General features: G+C 38.5%; 1 protein-coding gene across 1 annotated transcript in view; it reads right to left on the bottom strand.

Moving 5' to 3' along the window:
- The window catches only part of DNAH5 (dynein axonemal heavy chain 5), a 286089-nt gene that overhangs the window by 137023 nt on the left and 129438 nt on the right, over positions 1–19628 (bottom strand). The window contains exons 25-34 of the mRNA XM_036278902.1: positions 17024–17225; positions 15866–16101; positions 13664–13882; positions 12085–12147; positions 11540–11778; positions 10514–10754; positions 8144–8343; positions 5477–5630; positions 3848–4011; positions 22–178 (exon numbers count right to left, since the gene is read on the bottom strand). Of these exons, the coding sequence (XP_036134795.1) occupies positions 22–178; positions 3848–4011; positions 5477–5630; positions 8144–8343; positions 10514–10754; positions 11540–11778; positions 12085–12147; positions 13664–13882; positions 15866–16101; positions 17024–17225 (1875 nt within the window). The remainder of the gene's footprint in view (positions 1–21; positions 179–3847; positions 4012–5476; positions 5631–8143; positions 8344–10513; positions 10755–11539; positions 11779–12084; positions 12148–13663; positions 13883–15865; positions 16102–17023; positions 17226–19628) is intronic.

The following is a 19628-nucleotide window of genomic DNA, read 5'->3' as shown; positions in this document are numbered from 1 at the left end:
AGTAATTACAACTAGTCAAACCTTTTCGTGGAACTTGACACTTTTTATGTTGTCAAACACATTCAGCAAATGGGCTTGAATAGTGTGCACATCCGAGGCCTGCCCCAGAATCTCCAGAAGAGTCGGGTCCGAGACAAAGAAGAAGCGAGGAAAGCAAAGTCGTTTCTTCTCCAAGTATCTAAGTGGGGAGGGAAAATATACACGTCATGAACACACAAAGCAAGACTCTGTAGGAACAAATTAACCTGGATGGGAAAGGGGGAAGATCTTGAGACAATCTGATTTTCCCACATACTATTCAATGTTTTTGTTCTGTTCCGTTGTTGATTTTGCCAATAGCATTCCATATTCTGATGGGGAAACAATTTCTTTTTCCAGAATTGCTGGAAGAATTTCTTCAGTTTTCACAAGTATAATGTATGCATTTGACTTAATCTGAAAAATCTTGTGCTTTCTTCACAGAAAATAGGAAAAATACACACAGAATCATTTTTATTTTATTTGCAATCACAGTTCTGTCAGATAAAGGGTATGTCTCATTTGTGGAGGTGTATCTTCAAAAATCCAGTGGGCCCTGGACAGTGTGGTTGAGCACTGTCCCATGCACGGAAAGGTCATGGGTTCAATTCCCAGCCAGGGCACATACCCGGGTTATAGGTTTCATCCCCAGTTGGGGCACATGTAGGAGGCAACTGATGGATGTTTCACTCTCATATCAATGTTTTTCTCTCTCTCCCTCTCTCTCTCTCTCTAAAAAGGTCAATAAAAAGCATATCCTCGGGTGAGGAGTAAAAAAAAAAAAAAATCCAATGAATCCATCACGGAAGGAAAATCTAGCTACAGATGAGCTCCATGAAAAGGCCTTCACTCTGTTCTCCGCCTCCAAAGTTAGCAAAACCCAACCAAGGTGTCCATCACTGCCCTGCCTTCAACTGCACTTTGATTTCTATGTCCGTGTTATTATATGGTGATTCCTTATGTTATGGATCCTTTTTTCTGTTATTCATATACCTACATCTCTGTATCTTCATTTTCTAGCACATTTTGATATAATTAACGCAGGTTTAATTGCAGTTTCTTTTTGAAATCTTACCAGAAATACTTTTGAAACTTTGTCCTTATTTATTTCTATTCTTTACTTTGTGTTATTTGTCTTATATTTTATTTGTATTATTATTTGTTTATATTATTTTCTTGTTTTCTGTGTAAAGCTATGGGGAATTATTTTTATTACATAGAAGCAAAATTCTCTTAGAGTTTTTACTGAAAGACTACTTGGATCAGAAGCCAGAGCCAGGGGGCAACCACCAAGGGCCTGCACAGGGCACTCCCGACAGTCCATTCAGTCACCTGCTGGACTTCTGTTTTGTCCAGTGGGATGTCCAGGGTAAGGGTCAGAGCTAAATTCCTGGGAAGCCAAGCAAGGATAGTAAATTGACCAGAAAACAGTTGTAGAAATTTGACCTGAAGTTAGTGAAATAAAACTTTTGAGAACAAGAAAGAAAGAAAGAAAGAAAGAAAGAAAGAAAGAAAGAAAGAAAGAAAGAAAGAAAGGAGGGAGGGAGGGAGGGAGGGAGGGAGGGAGGGAGGGAGGGAGGGAGGGAGGGAGGGAGGGAGGGAGGGAGGGAGATAAGGAGAGGCTGGTGGTAAGTGAGGAACTTGGGAAGGGAAGGAGGGCAGGGCAGGAAAGTGATGAGAGGGGGTGAGCCTCGCTGTGTGTGCTGGAATCTCCCTCTCCCACTCCCACAGGACATTTATGAAATGTACGTGGCACGCCACTGTGTGGGCAATTTGGATTTATTCACTCTGAGCATGTGAAAAAGCACCAAGTCTGGCCTCAAACAAAGGGAAGGACAAAAGCCTGGGCTGCCCAATGGGTCTCTCCTCCTAGCCTCCCTCACTTTCTTCAAGTCTTACTTGAATGCTCTAATGCTCGCAATGTTTTATTTTGTTTGCATTAGTTTTTCACATTTCTCACTTTAAATATGCTGTTTATAACTTTAAATACCTATTTATATAACTTTGGTTTTTATTCTTAATAACTTACTTGCCAATTCCTAACCCTTACTTGCCCTCCTCACAGTAGACTAGTCAGATCCTGTTCAGGAACAGGTGATATTTTCTATCTGTTTAGATCCAGATGGAAGGAGGCATGTGACAACTGAACCACTGTGTCAAAGCAGAGAAGACAACTATTCCTGGTCTGTGAAGACCCCTCCATCCTGCAGATCCTCCTCAGCATCAGTGGGAGGGTGTCGTTTCTGTAAACATTAGTGCTCAAGTGTTTAGACTGGGCTCACAGATTTAGGCTCATAACCTTTTCTTGGTAACAGATCCAAAGCCAAGGGAGCTCAGTAAAAACTGAGTAATGTCAGAGTAGACTTTTTCTCTGAGGAGTCATAAAATTATGACAAACTATCACGAGTGTGTCCACAATGAAAAGAAAGAATGAAATAGGAAAAAAATAATTTGAGAATATGTGCATATCCTCTTGATTCTGTTTCTCTAGAGAACCCTGACCAATACAATAGTCAATAGTTTATCCAGAATTTCTCCATACGTACTGACTATGCTAAGGAGATTAACAGGTTAAAGGGGAGACATTTAAAAGCAAGTATATTTCAGCTATAAAATAAGTCCTGGAAATGAAATGTACAGCATGGTAATTACAGTTAATATTTATTGTGTATTTAGAAGCTGCTAAAAGTAGATCTTGAAAGTTCTCTCACAAGAAAAAATTGTAACTATATATGGACGCTAACCAGACTTATTGTGATCATTTTGCAATATATAAAGATATCTAATCATCAGTTGTACACTTAAAACTAATATATGTCAATTATGTCTCTACAAATAAATACATGTGTAGATAACTCTTTTTACAATAGTATTATTTAACATTTTTCTACTTGCATCATTTTATCTTGACTCACCAAAGGGGGGGATATTTATTACTCTTAGAGTTCACTCAGCCTCCATATACATAAGAGTGTATGTGTTTGTGAATACTGATCTTATTTCTATATAATCTTGACTATTTGTGTACAGTACAAACTATCCAAATTGTTCTTGGTTGAATATAATGAAATGTTTTGGTTCTTCAGATATATATCTTTTTTATTAAGGGACATATTATCCAATTGAAATGTGTGGACCTTAGTCAAAGCCTGATTAGAACAAACACTTTTTGAGCCAGTTGGAAAAATTTGAGTACTGACTAGATATTTGATATTAAGGAATTCTTACTTTTTTTTGTATCCCCACCCAAGGATATTTTTTCTGTTTATCATCAGATAGAATGGGGGGGGGGGGAGAGAGAGAGACAGAGAGAGAGAGAGAGACAGAGAGAGAGAGAGAGAGAGAGAGAGAAACATAGATGCAAGAGAGACACATCGACTGGTTGCCTCCCGCACAATCCAACCAGGACTGAGGACGAATCGCAACCGAGGTATGTGCCCTTGACCAGAATCGAACCCGCTACTCATGGGTCTGCAGGCTGATGCTCTAACCACCGACCCAAAACTTCCAGGGCTCTTCAGATATTTATATAAGAAGAATATCAGAAAAATAGGTGTATTAATTTTATAAAGTAAGGACTATATAGGAGTGTTTGCAAGATCTGGTCTCAGTAATAGAAGTTCCCTTTAGTCCTGTAATTCCAGCATCAGGACAAATCTAGTAAATGCTTAGAGAGACAGTAAGGATCCAAACTATCAGTTGTATCCATGCAACATTAGACATGAATTAGGTCTCAGTAACAGAAAACTGACCTGGCTAATTCTGTCTAATCTTTCTGGCCCCTTCCATCTCTAGGGTGCTAAAAGTCTTTACACAGCAGTGAACTTACCCTGTAAGGGATTTCTGGCATATTTCTAATTGGTCCAGCAAATGTGGTAACAGCTGCCCCATGGTTTCATCTCCAACACAACACTGAACCACGTTTGGCATTTCATGTGCCCGATTCATGATCTTCACCCACGACTTATCTATATTGGAAAAGCGCTTGGCTTCCTGTGAGAATGAGATGACAAAGCATACATGGATGCATCTGTGACCTCAAGGACAAAGGGTCTCACATACCTTCCACTGAAGCCAGATTTCCAACCAGCCTGGATACCCCAGTATACATCACTGAAACGTCATGTGATCCAGGTCACTTCTCCTCAGGCCTTTTGCACCTACCACCCCTTTCTTAAGTAACAATCTTTAGCTCACCCCTGGTCCCCCATTATGGTAACTAAAAACAGGAAACAGATACAAAAGTACAATATGAGACAATCTGGAAGGAAAGGACAGCCCCAATTGTTTCCACTAGTTATCTCTGAATGAAGTGAATTTTACATTGTCCAAGTTTCCTACCCTGAGCATTCAGTTTCTTGTATATTCAGAAAATAATCATTTAAAAATAAGATACAATATTAATTTTAGTATAATGCTAATATTGTAGAATTTTTTAAATAGATTTTTTTCAGGAAAAAATGCAAAATGTGCAGATTATTTTGAGAGAGTAGGAATAATTTTTATTTTCATCACTAAAACTTTCTGTATTTTTCCAATGAGCATGTACCATCAGATATGAGAGCAAGAAGCCCCACGTAGGTCCTTCAATGTTGTTTGTGCAAATTCCCATTATTAAGTAAAATTTGAGATTCTTCTCCACCCATCAAACAGAACAACTCAACCAAATATGAAAGCAAAAATAAATAAATAAATAAATACTTAGTTTTAGTGTATGGATATGTTCATTGGTAGCCAAAAAATGAATTAAACGGAAAACAAACCAAAGAGACAGCTAGAATACCTAAGAGAACACTAAATAATTGTGCCTCTATGACTCAAATATATTGTTTAAATGTTATAATTTTGCAAACGACTTAGGGTAATTGGATGAGAATCCTTGAGATTTGGTAAAAATGTGGATTTTTTTAAATGTTTCAAAATACACTCTATATCGACCTAGTGAGATGATTACAATTTGATGAGAAAAGCATACTCAACGCTTGAGAAGGGGGCCTTTTTGTTTGGAAGCTTTTTTCCTACAGATTTCTACCCCTCAATTTTACAGTTCAGATATAATTGGGTAGATTGTATAGTGGGAGTTATTTTAAACTGTCAGTGGGAGAAGAACAAATTATCCTACCATTGTCAAGATAACTACTCCATAATTCTACGCTGTTCCAAATTCTACCTTCAAATTATCTGAAGAAGTATGTCAATTATGCAGGCATTCATTCTTTGTTTTTTTAACCCTCCATTTCCTATGAAACCTTGCAGCTTTGTAGTGTTCTTACTCTGATTTTCACGCCCCTCCTTTTCCATAATTACTCTCTCTTTGAAAAACAGTTCAATAGCAACCACAGAAAAATGGGGGAGGGGTGGCTCAACAGGAGTTGAACTGCATTTTTACTTAATTTTTTTTTTTTTTTAAGAACGATTTATTGAACATGTAATGAAATCATAAAGAAAACTGTGAAACCTTGGGAAGCTGCTTGGCAATATCTCCTCCCACGAAGACAGCTTCTAAGTAAATCCACAGGTTTTGCACCATCATCCAGTTCTCGATGATGTCTGTTGAGTTGGAAAGTAACTGCACCCATTTCTGAATCTGGGCTTTGAATGGCATATTGTATCTAAAATGGGAAATATATTCAGCATTCGGTTTTTCTGATGCTTTCATTTTATTGTTGTGCTTTCAAGTTTAAGGGGGTTTATAAAATCCTAATTCTTACCTATCTCTTTACAACTTTGATTATATTGCTGCTTTTAAAATGATGCTACTGAGTGATTAATTCACCACCATTTATTGGACATCGTTAAACTAACGTTTTTCCCTTTTTATTCAGACCATAGAGGGGTGGAAGATGTGTCCCCTAAGGAGCAGATCAGGCATGAGACCTGACTCCACCCAACTACCACATTTGTATAATCCTGGTCATTGTTGCTACCACCAAGAGAGTCATCTTCTTGCTACTGAGCTTCTGTGTCTTTTCCATGGTGTCCCTGGTTTTTCATATAATATGGGGTAATTACAGAGCAAATAATTCCATTTACAAATATGATAAAATTTGGAATCTCTCCTTAGCCTCCCCTCTTCTGTGTCTCTTTCCAATTTCCTATCCACTCATGTCCAACCCACATGCGTACATGTGTGAGGGCTTCTATACATATACATGTGTACCCCAACAGCTACATTTCTGCCTCTCCTATAGTTAACTGTCTTCCCTTCTTTACTCTTGAGGCAGAAACTGACAGTGGTCTCCCAATGTCTTGTTCTCCTTCTTCTTTAGATATAGAACCCAATTTCTGGACACACCGCTGTCTGATTAAAATACGGAATTTCCCAGTCTCCTTTGCAGCAATGTGCAGTTCCAGGACTAAGTTCCACATCAGTAGTTTTCAACCTTAGGTGCACATTGGAATCACCCTACAAACATTAAAAATGACTAGTGCCTGCCTCCGTCGCATCCCCCAGAGACTCTGATTCAATGGTCTGGGGTGTGGCCCAGTGGGTGGGATTTTTTTTAATTCCCTTGTTGTGCCTAGTGTGCAGCCAAGGCTGAGAACCATGCTTCTAGATGAAAAGTGTCAGCACTGGATGTACAGGATAGTATGGGAGAGAGGGACCACACCTGGAGAAGATAGAAGAGGGAGTCAAACAAAACTTGGGTCCCTAATGACATGGTAGGGCCCCACTCCAACCTGAACTGTCAACCTGGGAGCTTCTTTTGCATAAGAGAAACATAAACTTCAGTTTTGCTTAAGTGATATTGTATGTGGTGCTCCTGTTATTTGCAGACAAAGGTAATCCTAAATGATTATACTGCCTATACTGCCTCATTGTTTTCCCTTTCTCCTTCTTCTCCCTTTATTGTTCTTTCCAGTACAACAGTATATGGACTTGAAGTCTTCTCAAATATTAATTATTTTAATTTCCATATTCTTACTAGTAAACACATTGTTTTAATATTCAACACAACTTTATGAGTTTTTTATCATGCTTTTCACTAGAATGTAAATCCATATCAACAGAGATCTTTGTTTTATTAACTCTTTTTCATAGCACCTAAAAGCACATTGCACATAGTTGTTCAATAAATGTATGTTGAATACGTGTTCCTCACTCAAGTCTGTCTGTGCATTTGATGCCATTGGTAAGCAAAGTTTCCCCATCCCTAACATAGATCATTTTTACTTAATTTATATGTGTGCTTTTTCTACCTCCCTAGGGTATATCATCTTCTATCTATCCCTCATTCTGGTTGGGTATGAGTAATAACCAAATTCGTTAAATCTCACCAATCCTAAGTAGATCAGACCCGATGTTACCAATGGTCTAAATATCTAAGACCTAATTTTATATTCTATATTATTTATTTCAAACACTTAGATGTACCAAGTTGAAAGAATAAGAATTTTTATGTATTTTTTACTTCCTACATTAAAATTGTTGATACACATATACACAGAGAAAAGAGTGGTGTAACAATGACGGATCTCATTGGCATCCACATTCTACACAATTACCATATATTTGAGAAGATGCTAGTAAACAAAAATTATTTCAGAAAGAGCAGAGGGAAGCAGTAAACCATGGAAATGCAAGTCCACAAGCCCATGGCTTGCAAGGCCAGAGCATGACGGCCTCACTGTTACTGTCAGAAGTGTTAGACTGGTATCCATCTGCACTGTTTACTTTTCTTTATGAATTAAATCCACTCTCTAACTTCACCATTAAAGTGTGTATACTTCTAAACCATAAATTTGTTGACAGAAAGGCTTTCCAGGTAGAGTGACTGTTTTGACATGCAGAACAATCTCCCCCCTGGACTCTAGAGCCCGTTGAATGGTCAGCTGTGTGGTGAAGCTTGTCAGCAGCCAGTTGAAATGCTCCATGAGATCCAAGGGGCTGACTGTGTGTTGCATCTAGGTCCAACTGCCGGTCTCGGACACACTCCACAGAGGACAATGAAATAAGAACAGTATTACACATGCTGTCTCAGAAGCTAAAATTAAAACCAGTATTGTTCATATTGAGCAAACTGTATGAGGGTACTGTTGCATTTTTTAAACATTAGTTTCCCTTGAAATGCATGGTCTTATGGTTCTCAAATCTCAGGAAAAGGATAGGGGGAGGGGTTCCTACCTGTTACTCAGTAGGGAGCCCAGCAACATCAAGCTGTCCTCCATGTTGGCGATGATTTCCGAGGTACTGTCTCCTCGCAAGAGGAGTTCTCCACGGGTTTTAAAGCTGCCAAATGTGAATGTTTTGCTGTTCCATTCATTAATCACTTGCTTCAGCTTTTGCTCAATGTCTCTCTCTTTCACGGCACTGATACAGATGTCCTATTAAAATTGCAAGCTCTCATTTTATCACAGAGAAGTCACACATCCCTCTCAAACAGTCTAGGTTCACAGAGGCCCTAGCTTCACTCTTTGCTTCACATGTATCTAGAAATACTCATATTCCCAAATCTAAACCACAATATAATAAATGGTATTTTTGTGCGTAGATATAGACTAAGGAATAGAGATGGAGATAGACCGTACTAAATAACAGAACCATGATTTGTACAAATTTCCCACCAAATTATTCCAGAAAGACAACAGAAGAGATGCAACAATGTAATACTATTCAACTATGAGAGAAAAAGAAATCCTGCCATTTGTGACACAACGTATGGGCCTTGAGGGCATTAGACTAAGATAAGACAGACAAAGACAAATACAATATGATATCCTTTATATATGAAATTTGAAAAAATAAACTCAAAAAAAAAAAGAAAAAAAGGTGAATTCGTGGTTACCAGGAACTAGGAGATGGGAGAATGGGAGATGTTTAAGTGTACAAACTTGCAGCTAGTAAATGAATAATTTCTGGAAATGTCATGCACAGCATAGTGATTTTAGACAAGTGTGTATTATAACCCTTAAACTTGCTGAGAGACTAGATCTAACCTGTCCTTACCACTAGAAAAAATTATAAATATGTGACAAAAGAGGTGTTCTAATGCTTATCAATATGTTATACACCTTACACTTACACAAAGTGATATGTTAATTATATCAAAATTTTAAATTGGGATCAACAATATACAATAACTTTTTAAACTTTGAAACTTTAATCAAAGACTCAAATTTTAATGTCTCTGATTTAACTCAAATCAGTGCAGTGTGAGAGGAGGGCATTAACAGAACCTGATTTCTTCCGCTCTGATCACTTTCCCAGTCTCCTCTGCAGCCTCATCCTCTCCTGGACCCCTCGTTGTGGCCTGCCTTCCCCCATCCTCGTCTCACGCCCCAGTCCCTGTCCAAGTGAGCTCACCCATGCCCATGCAGTCAGTGACTTTCTGTCTCTCCAGGCAAGGCTCACATCCAATTTGCCTACTGCTTAAATATATAAGTAAACCCAATTTGTAACACAATTTGTGAAATATCAAACTCGTGCCCAAAATCAAGTTCATAGTCTTTGTGCCTTGTCACTCAACTGACTCCCTTCTAACATACCCCCTCTCAGTGATGAGGCCCACCATCCATCTAGATCTCTCAGCAGATCTAGGATTCATCCTCAGCCTCTCCACCTTATTCCTCCTACCACATTCCCTCCATCGCCAAATTCCACCCAGTTTTACCACCCAAAGATCTCGTCAATCTTTTCTCCCCTCTCTGGCTTCACTAATTGCCCACTTGTCCAACACATCATTATTTCTTGCCTTAGATATTCTTATAACCTCTAACTGGTTTTCCCAACATCTCCCTTGCCATCTTCCAATCCTTTCTCCACACAGCCACCAGAGTGAACTTTACAAAATGAAAATCTACCCATGGCATCCTCTGGTCAAAATGCATCTTCCAGATGGCTCCTCATTACTCCAAAGCCTAAAATCAATAACGCATTCTAGCCCCATTGCACCTGCCCTTTCTCAGCTACCTCCTCTCTCCCTCACCCCCATACCCCAGCCACTCTGGCTTGTTATGGTCCCCCAAACACACTGCAAATCATTTACACATGCAGTGTAATCTTACACATGCTTTTTTCTCTGTCTGGCATTATCTTTTTGGTACTTTCTAACCCCCTTTGCACTTCCCAGGTCCCTCGCGCCCCCCAACACACAAGCAGGCTCCCTTCACACAACCAGTCATGTGCATGCACCCCGCCCGTCTCTACCTTTATCACCCTCCCCCACCTCCCAGACAGGTCAGGCCCCTTTATTGAAGGAACTCCATAGAGTATCACACTTTTCCTTCAATGGCATGTGCCACAGCTTGTAACTACATCCTTATTTGTATAAATAGAACTAGGAACTAGGGATGCAGGGATGCATCCTCACATCCCCAGCACTTAGCACAGAACCTGCCACATAAACATTTGCTGAAGGTATTACTTGTATGCCAGGAAAAGAGTTTTAATTGTCCTGGCATGGTGTACTGATGCAAATTCCACAATGTAGGAATACTATCAAAAAATTCCCATGAAACCTTCCAATCTCCCACCATAGCATGCTATCAGCTGTACCTCTATTTCTTCTTTGTATTTCAGAAGAGGTGCCTCCATAATGTTTCTTAACTTAAAAGTTTCATTCCCCACATCCAGGCTATGCCCAGTGAGAGCAGTTATCCTTTGCCAGTGCCTGTCCATCATGGCCTTGCTAGCCATGTGTTCCAGCAGCGGGCAACACTCGCTGAAATCATCAATGGTCTTCTTCAGATCCAGGAAAGCCTGCCAGTCCTTTGTGGCCCGGGGTAGCTTCCGGCATCTGCAAAGGAAAGGCAACAGGAAAGTTAATTCAATTCTGAGCCCAGACGTCTCCAGTCCAAGATTGTCTGCCATTATTTCTATCAAAACTAGTCACTTTGAATATCTATCACATTTTTAAATATCATCAGTCAGAGGATATCTGCTAATGCACTCTTATATTATAAAAATTATTCCTCCCAATCCAGAAAAAAACTATTTTTCATTTCCTCATAACAACTAACAAGATAAAGGCATTATTTTAAAGGATAGAGGGGCATCCTGATTCAATTTAATTCTACAAATATGTCCTGATACCCCCACCAAGTACAAAAAACAGCTGAGAGTATCAGGCTGTCAACCAAAAAAATACAAAAATTGACCCTCAATTTTCATTGGGTTCAATACTTAAGAGGGCATAGAAAAAATCATGGGGCTCTTGCTTTTATTCCAGGAAATCATCTAACATAAACTTTGAATGTTTGATAAGTATAATATAAATAGAGATCAGCTCCTCCAAGCTGCAGAAAAGCCCCTGACAAGATTCATCCAGGTTTAAAGGATTTGCTTGTGTCCTTGTATACATACACCAGGCAATTAATAAACAGCAGTTGACAAGGGTAATGTCTAACAAACAACGGCAATGCAGTATGATGTGTTTTCAAAACTTATGGGGGGAAAAGACAACTTAAGAATCAATCAAATAAGAGACATCTATAATAATGTCAACAATAAAAAATAAACTTTAAAAAAAGGAAGTATTTGAGGTTCAATAGCTGTGGGCATGTTAAACATTCAACTTCTCACCTGTTCTGGAACTCTAAAAGTTCATTGCTGATATTTTCAATATTCACTTCTGACCACAGGATATCCTGGTAGCTATTTATAGTTTCTATAACACTGTTGTACAGAGTGTATATTTTCTGGAGAAGATTTAGCTGTTTCTTTATTTCAAGAAGCTGAGGATACTGAGTAACTGGCAGACCAAAAAGTTCCTCTCCTCCAGTATAGGTGATGTATTTCCGATAGATATTATCAAATTGATTCTAATAAAGACACAAGTAAAAACTTATCAAAATAATTTACATATAAACAACCATGCAAATGAAAAAAAAAAGACTGGCAAATCATCAATGTATGATCTCTGAGCACATATAAAGAGAAATACCAAATGCATATAATTGATTATATAAAAACCAATTCTAATTGTAACCATAATTTTTAAATGTAAGGCCACACCATATTCCACAATAGGCTTTTCTATGACACTGGGATGGGGTCGAGGGGGGTATCTGTTTAAAACACATTAAGGTTTTGGTTTTTTAGATAGTCAGAGAAACTAAAAAGATTACCTGAAACATGATAAGCCTATCACTGGCTTCCTGGGGTTTCAAATTGCTAGCCATTGGACCATTCTGAAACAAAAAGTAAAAACAAATATAAAATAAAGTATTTGCATACAAATTCATAAGCTGAAAGAATTTGAAGATCAAAGTTGGTGTTCATGCATGTCATCTACATGATAGAACCAGTTTTTTATTTTTAAAAGACTCAAGAAAGTAACTCATTCGAAGACATTTTCAAGTCTAACTCCAAGTTAATACCACATCTTACATTTGTCAAGAAACTCTAAAATTTAAAAATATGCACTACTCATTTCTTAGGTGTCAAGGCAAATATTAATAACTACTCTATAAGAAGCACATATAATGTCTGGTTTTGAACTAAAGCACTGATGCCAAAAAACTCACAGATTTAACCATTCTAACATCTATATGTAAAGTAACCTATAATCTTAACATCCTAATCATGTTTTTTCCTACATTACAGTACCTTAAATATGTGGATTTCTGTGCTTCTTCACCCGTGAAGCTAGTGCATGGGTCCAATTCCCTAACTTTATTAACTTTGTAGTTTGGCTTGCTACTAGGTAATAGGAACAAATATTACCCTATCTCCACATATTTCCCTTCCATAGCATATTATAATTAAATAGAAATGGGTCTCATTCACTAAAACTGTTCCCAGCGGAAGGTTCTGCACTAACACTCATATATGTGTGATAAAATATGGACTCCCACTGCCTTGTCCACGTCTGTGTCGTCAGCACCAAGGACAGTGCCTGGTGCCCTCTGGGTGCTCTCCAGTACTTGTGGAAACTAATGAATGCTGTGGGAAGGAGGACCATTATAACTATACGTAAATACGTAAAATTGTCTACGCAAATTTAGAAAGCAATTAAATTTGGTAACAATCCAATGATATAACATAAATAGCACTTTTAAATTCCCCATTTCCTATTGAAATAATTCAGGATGAACTGCAAAAGGAAAGGATTGTGAAAGGGAAATGCCTTTGCTCTCACAAAAATATAATTTACATTCCTAGGAAACTAAATTTGACACAATCTTTAAACAACTACATTTTGTATCTACACCCTTATATTCCCAATTACTATGTATGGATGCAAAAGTGGAACAGTGAAGAAGGCTGATAGGAAAACAATGGATTCTTTTGAAAAGCAGTGCTGAAAGAGAGCTCCGTGGATACCTTGCATCGCCAGAAAGATGAACAAGTGGGTTCTAGAAAAAAGTAAGAGAAATACCACTAGAGGCAAAAATGACAAACTGAAGCTGTCCTACTTTGGACACATCACAAGAATGCAAAGTTCTTTGAGATGATCATGCTGGGTTAACTAGGAAGCAGAGGGAAAAGAGGAAGACTGGATATGAGATAGATTAACAACTAAAAGAAGCCACAGGCATGAGTCTACAGAACCCAAGCAAGGCAGTTGAGGACAGAATGTTGCAGACATCACTCACCCATCAGGTCACCAGGAATTAGAGCCAACTCACAGCATGTAACACACACACACACACACACACTTTTCATCCTCTATTCACTCTTCCCTGAAAATACACAGAGTCATACCAAATTGTACTCCAAATAGAACTGCTGACAGTCCTGGAGGAAGACTGCCACAGTACTAATAAGCTCTTTCCTGAAACCGGGCTGCAGTGAGACTAATTCATTCTGAACTTCGCTTGCACGTGCTTGAAGCTTCTCCCAAGCATAACGCAGAGAATCAACTTTATCCAATTCTTCCTTTGCTATCAGAAGCCCATATTTGTTAAGAAGGGCATAAGATTCCTACACAAAAGAAGAAAAATGTTATTTCTGTCAGTCCAATGCATAAATCTACATTCAGTCACTTATTAAAGCATTAGAATGTAAAAGATCAGCATGATGGAGACCCCCCCCCCAGAGTTCTAGTTACCCTATTTGCACACTGTAAAAGTTTAAGTGAGCAACTGAGCCCCTGAACTTCATTTCCTCGCCTGTGAAATGGGAAAATTTCCTGGATACTTTACAAGTTTTTGTGAATATCAAAAATATATATATAATTTTTAAAGTAATTTGGAAACTATAAATCATTATACAAATAAAAGGTATCTGTGTCATATTTTACTTGCTGATAAGAGGTTCCTAATGTAAGACACAGAGGGTGTTCTTGAATCAGAGCCTGGGTCAAGTCATTACCCTCAGAATTCAAAATCCTGGATGACTTCTCTTGACCAGATTAAAATGAGGCAAAGGTAGGTTTCCATGAGAAAAAAATGTCCCTAAATATCCTTGGCCCCTTCCTACCATTACTCCTCCCCATAGAGGTAGGATAGATATCTCACTGCTGATTTGGGAAAAGACTCTTGCTTTGGGCAAGCATAGTCCAGTGCCTCTCTCCCTCTTCCCCCTTGAAGGCATACCTCTGATCAGCACCCCCAGCCAATAAATTAGAGCAGGTTACAGAGGCCTGCAGCTGTCCGATGCTGCCTCTGATTGATGCGTGAATCCAATTCTGAGACTTAATATTCACAAGCCCATGTGTGTGTGTAGGGTGGGGGTGGAGGCTACAATGGCAATATGAGAGTTATACACTAAATCACATCTTCCCAATAAGTTCTATCCATAATAAAGACTGTACTTCGATCTTGGCTACTTGACTATAGTTTTGTCTTAACTCACAGATGGAGAAAACAGGGTTGTCAATTACTGGGCCTCCTCTTCACACACCATGAATTCCCCTGGTCCTACACAAAGCAGGGACCCTTTGCCCTGATGTTTCCATTCCCAAGAAGAGCACAATGCATCATGTGATCTCTCTGACCCACCACAGCAGAGGTGCAAATGTGCAGTCATCTGCACCATGTTCACGGCAATTTGAAATTTCTAAAAATTCAAAGAGGGGTCTAGATAATGTGAGACTAGAGTATAACCCTGAGCATCAGAGTGTAAGTCCAGACATTTGAGCAGTGTGGGAAGAAATAATGTTTTTTATGTCTGGAATTGTTTTAATGCTACAATTATACTAGTCTCATTTAAATGAATAAATAAAGTGACCCATTCCTGATAAAATGTTTCTATCTAGAAAAGACAGTATGATAAAAGCAAAAGTAATGTGCAACACTAATCAAATTGCATAACTTCTTTGACCCTCAGTTTCCTTGTGTGTCAAGTGGGGGTTGCAGGAAGGATTAAACTTGTCAATACAGAGATGATAAATGAATGGGCACTGTTAGCATCCCATCCAGGTCCTGTTTACCAGCGGGTATTCACATCCCCAACTGCTGGGAGTGTTGGCTGTGGGGATCATGCTGCCCTTTTCCTAGAAAACTGTCATCATCTGAATAGAATCTTCTCATGGAGAGATTATGGTCGATGAGCAATAGACTTGGGGGTACAAAGGAAAGGGAGGTCCCCTTGTCTCAATGTGGGAAAATTGTGTGGTGCAATTCATGCTCCACTGCTCGTTGTGGGATCAGGGTAAAGTCAGTCTACAGTTAAGAACACATTTTCACTTAGTTTCCCACAACCTGACCTCATCCTTTCCTGTCTTCCTCACTCCCCCTTTCCAGTGAACACTCATCAATAAATCACTTGTACAGAAATCCTCATCTCAGGTTCTTCCCCTAAGGGTCTAATACCAAGCCCAGAAGGCACCCTAGAAGGGTTAGACATCATCATTACTGAAAATGTTGTTCTTAGGTGACTCCAGTCCAGCCCTGGTCAATATTTCAGTTAATCTCATCCAACATGTGGAGATAATTCTACAATGAGCAAATGATTACCAGTTACCTCGATAGGTCCTATTTGAAAGTCAATGGCAATGTGCTGCTCCCTGATTTCCTTCACTGCCACCATAGCAATCCGAATATCATCTAGGTCTTTAATTGGACGATTCAGTTTCTTACTGAACTCTTCAACAAGTGCAAGAATGTTTTCCATCTCCTTCCTGTATTTTTTGTTACAGTGACGGCTGATCACAAACATCCAGGCCTTTGTCTCAGCGGTCAAGGTGAACTTCAAGTCGGCTGTAAAACCCAAGTGTCCACAGTTCAGTATGAAAAACTTGAACCAGGACAAGAAGACCCAGTGTAAGTGTTTGCCAAGAGTACATATTTTGCATCTGAAAATCCTCTAACATGTGGAAAATCAAACTCAAAAAATACTGGTTTTTCCTAATCATTATATATTCATTTATTTCATAAAGCTTGTTTTCCAGCAATTGAAAACACATTTCAAAATGCTAAAAAAGAAACAAAGGACATATCAAAACCATTGGAGGTAAGTAAGCCTGAAGTTTGTCACCGTTATTTATTTAAGAAAGGGTAAGTTTGTTTAATTAATTATTTTTGTTACAGATGTTTCTCCTTTTCCCCCACTGATTCCCCCTCCGCCCTCCCCGCCCTGTCCCCAGCTTTGTTGTCCATGTCCATTGTTCATGCACACATGCATATAAGTTCTGTGGTTTATCTCTCCCCCACCCTCCTCTTCTGGAGATTGTCAGTCTGTACCCCACTTCCATGTCTCTGGGACTACCCCATTCCTCAGACTGTTATGTTCATTATATTCCACAGATAAGTGAGATCATATGATACTTGACTTTCCTGTTTGGCTTGTTTCGCTTAGGATAATACTTTCCAGGTCCCTCCATGTCATCTCAAAGGATAAAAGATCAAGAAAGGGTAAATTTAACTGCAAATATAAAAGACCCCATTTTTCTGAACTAGCATTTATTTTCAAGGTTTAGCAGAAAAATGTTCAAAATTGTCCAGAATGAATAATTATGCAGAAGGGAATTAAAAACAAGTCAACAAATTGGTCTTAAAGCTTGAGGCCTATAAAGAAAGTCAATCTTTAAGATAGCTAAAACCCTCTGGAATACTAATCTCAGTAAAGAGACAGAACAATACTGTTGAATTTTTATGGCTGTCTGAAAGAAAATGAACCAACCTGTGTACAGAGCAATGGCACCCACACAGATATATTCAGGCTCAGCATTAATCTCCTGCTCTAGGTTTTGGAAATAGAGAATCTGGGATTCAAATTCAGGAAGCAAGGGGTTCTTCATAATAAACGTCATAATGCTTTCTTCTTTCTCCTTTTGCCAAATGTGATTGTAGCGTTTGAAGCAATCCATGGATGTAATAACTTCCTATGGTACAAATAAGATTATCTGTGTGGAGGAGAGTTGGAAACAGCATCATGCTAACAGTGAATATTTGCTAATTGCTAAAAGTTCCCATGGAATCATTAAAATATTTCATTAGTAAACTGTGTGATCAGTTGGAAACATCACAGAACTAGGAGTATATATGATAGTGTAAACAGTAACCCAGGACTAGTAACAATAAAACTGTGACCATCCTTAGCCAAAGAAGTGGGGACAGTTTCTAGAAAGTGCAAAAAATGGACCTCTTGATTGCAGCTGGACCTTAGATTAAAAAACAAACACACACACACAGCTCAAAATCCACAGAGAGCACTATAGGAAAAAATACTCTAAGGTCACTCTCTTTCCCCCCACCCCAATTTCTCTTCAAAATGCTCATTAGTAGAATCTACTGAAAACCTCAGTGGAAGCCTATTGATTTGTTTCTTAAAATCAGAGAGTAGAGAGTGGTTCTGGAGGGGCAGACAGAACATACCCAGCATCAAACCCACTGCATTGAATCACGTAAAATGTATAAAGTCATTGTATAAAGATTGACATCTGTATGATATTGAATCTTCCCATCCAGGACCACAGCATGTGTTTCTAAATCTTCCAAACTTTTTTTTTTAATTCCTCATTATGTTGTAGAGTAATCTTCATACAGGCCCCACACACTTCTTAGCGTGTACTACCTAGGTATTTTTCAATGATGCTGTTCTCAACTATTTTTATAAATGGCTATAGATGGCACATAATTTTTAAAAACTGATTTTTTTAATAAACAGTCTTGTTTGCTAAAAAGCTGGCTTCTGTAAGACAAATCGGCTCAGTCACAATTGGTAACAAGGAAGGAGGTCAATGCAGTGGGCAGGTCACTTGATCAAATGCCATTTTCCCCAGCACGTTGTTTTGTTCCAACTACAGGAACCAGACTCGGAGGGGCACAATCCTTTGTGCCACGTCCCCTTGTGCCACGCCCCCTTCACCTCTTCTTCCTTTTGGGCCAATTTGGTCACCACTTTGTTTTAAGAATATTCCTTGCACACTTCAACCTGGACTTTGTGTATTTTACCCTTATTTCCATAACTCAGCAGTTTCAACAGTTTCTTATACCACCTTCTAACAAGTTTCTTCCACCTTTTTATAGTCAAGTTCTATACTTTTTTAGAGTGTTATTAAATAGGCTAATACTTTGCTATGATTGTTATTTTTATTGTTGCTACTCTGGTTACAAAACTTCCTAAATTTTGTGTGTGTGCCTCAATCTTGCTTTTCTCATAATTCCTATTTTATTAAATGTGCAAATTTGCAAAACCATATTTTCAGGAACATGTTTATTGCATTATAGCAGAAATGCCTATAATTATCTTTCAACTAACTACTAAACTCTTATTGGGCCTTTTTTTTTTTTTTCAGATTAGCCTCACTACAAAATTTGTCTCCTCATTTATACTATTTATACCCCTTGGGAATCAATTTTTTCTATTGGCTTACATTATAATTTCAGAATTGCATTTGCATAAGGAAATTTTTTAACAGAATTAAAAATGCAATTATTTGAAAAAATAGAGTAAATGGTCCAGTTACATTAAATAAAGTGTACCACCTGCACCAAACCAAGGAGTAGTTTCACTCCAACTCCCAACATGTCGCTAAAATGTCCCGTAGAGATTCAGGTATAATGGGTGTTAAGACTTCTTGCCCATGAAAATGCAGAAAGGTAAGCCTGCCATGCTTTGTCCCAGCCACAACTGTTCCCCCCACCCCGAGCATGGGCTGAAGTATTGACATGAATGCCCAGAATACATTGCAACAGCAGACAGACATTCACAAATGTGTGATGGTTTAGAGAAATAATTACAGATTATCAAAAATCCCTGGATGTAAGTAGACATTCTGGAATCCTGAGCTCTTTCAACATTCAAGAGTTTATAACATTAAGGTATACCCTAAGTAAATGTTCTAGACTTTCATTTATTTTATCTGGAAGTGTTAGTCTTTATTATATTTGAATTTTTTAGAGTAGAAGTGACCAAAGCTTACAGGGAAAATTACATGAGCAGCACATGTACAGCTGTTCTGCTATTTTTTCATTTTTTCATTATTATTGTTGTTGTTGTTGTTATTATTATTATTATTATTATTATTATTATTATTTTGCCAAGGTTATTTTGATTGCCTGGTCTAGCTAGTTCATCTATTTAAGCCTGGCAATGTTATAAGTTGATGACCAGCCAATGAAAGTGCTGAACGTAGGTCAGGTTTACACTCTGATCCTTCAGCTCTTGATGGCAAGAGAAAAGGGGCTGGTACCTAGGATTCTCTGTGGCTGAGGGAGAACCATTCAGAAGGGTCCATGGCTGTGGCATGCTGGCCATGTCTAGCACTATGACCACACACTCA

Source organism: Molossus molossus, unplaced genomic scaffold (genome assembly GCF_014108415.1).
Source record: "Molossus molossus isolate mMolMol1 unplaced genomic scaffold, mMolMol1.p scaffold_m16_p_3, whole genome shotgun sequence".
In the NCBI taxonomy this organism is placed as follows: domain Eukaryota; kingdom Metazoa; phylum Chordata; class Mammalia; order Chiroptera; family Molossidae; genus Molossus; species Molossus molossus.
This window is presented reverse-complemented; position numbering and strand designations above follow the sequence as displayed.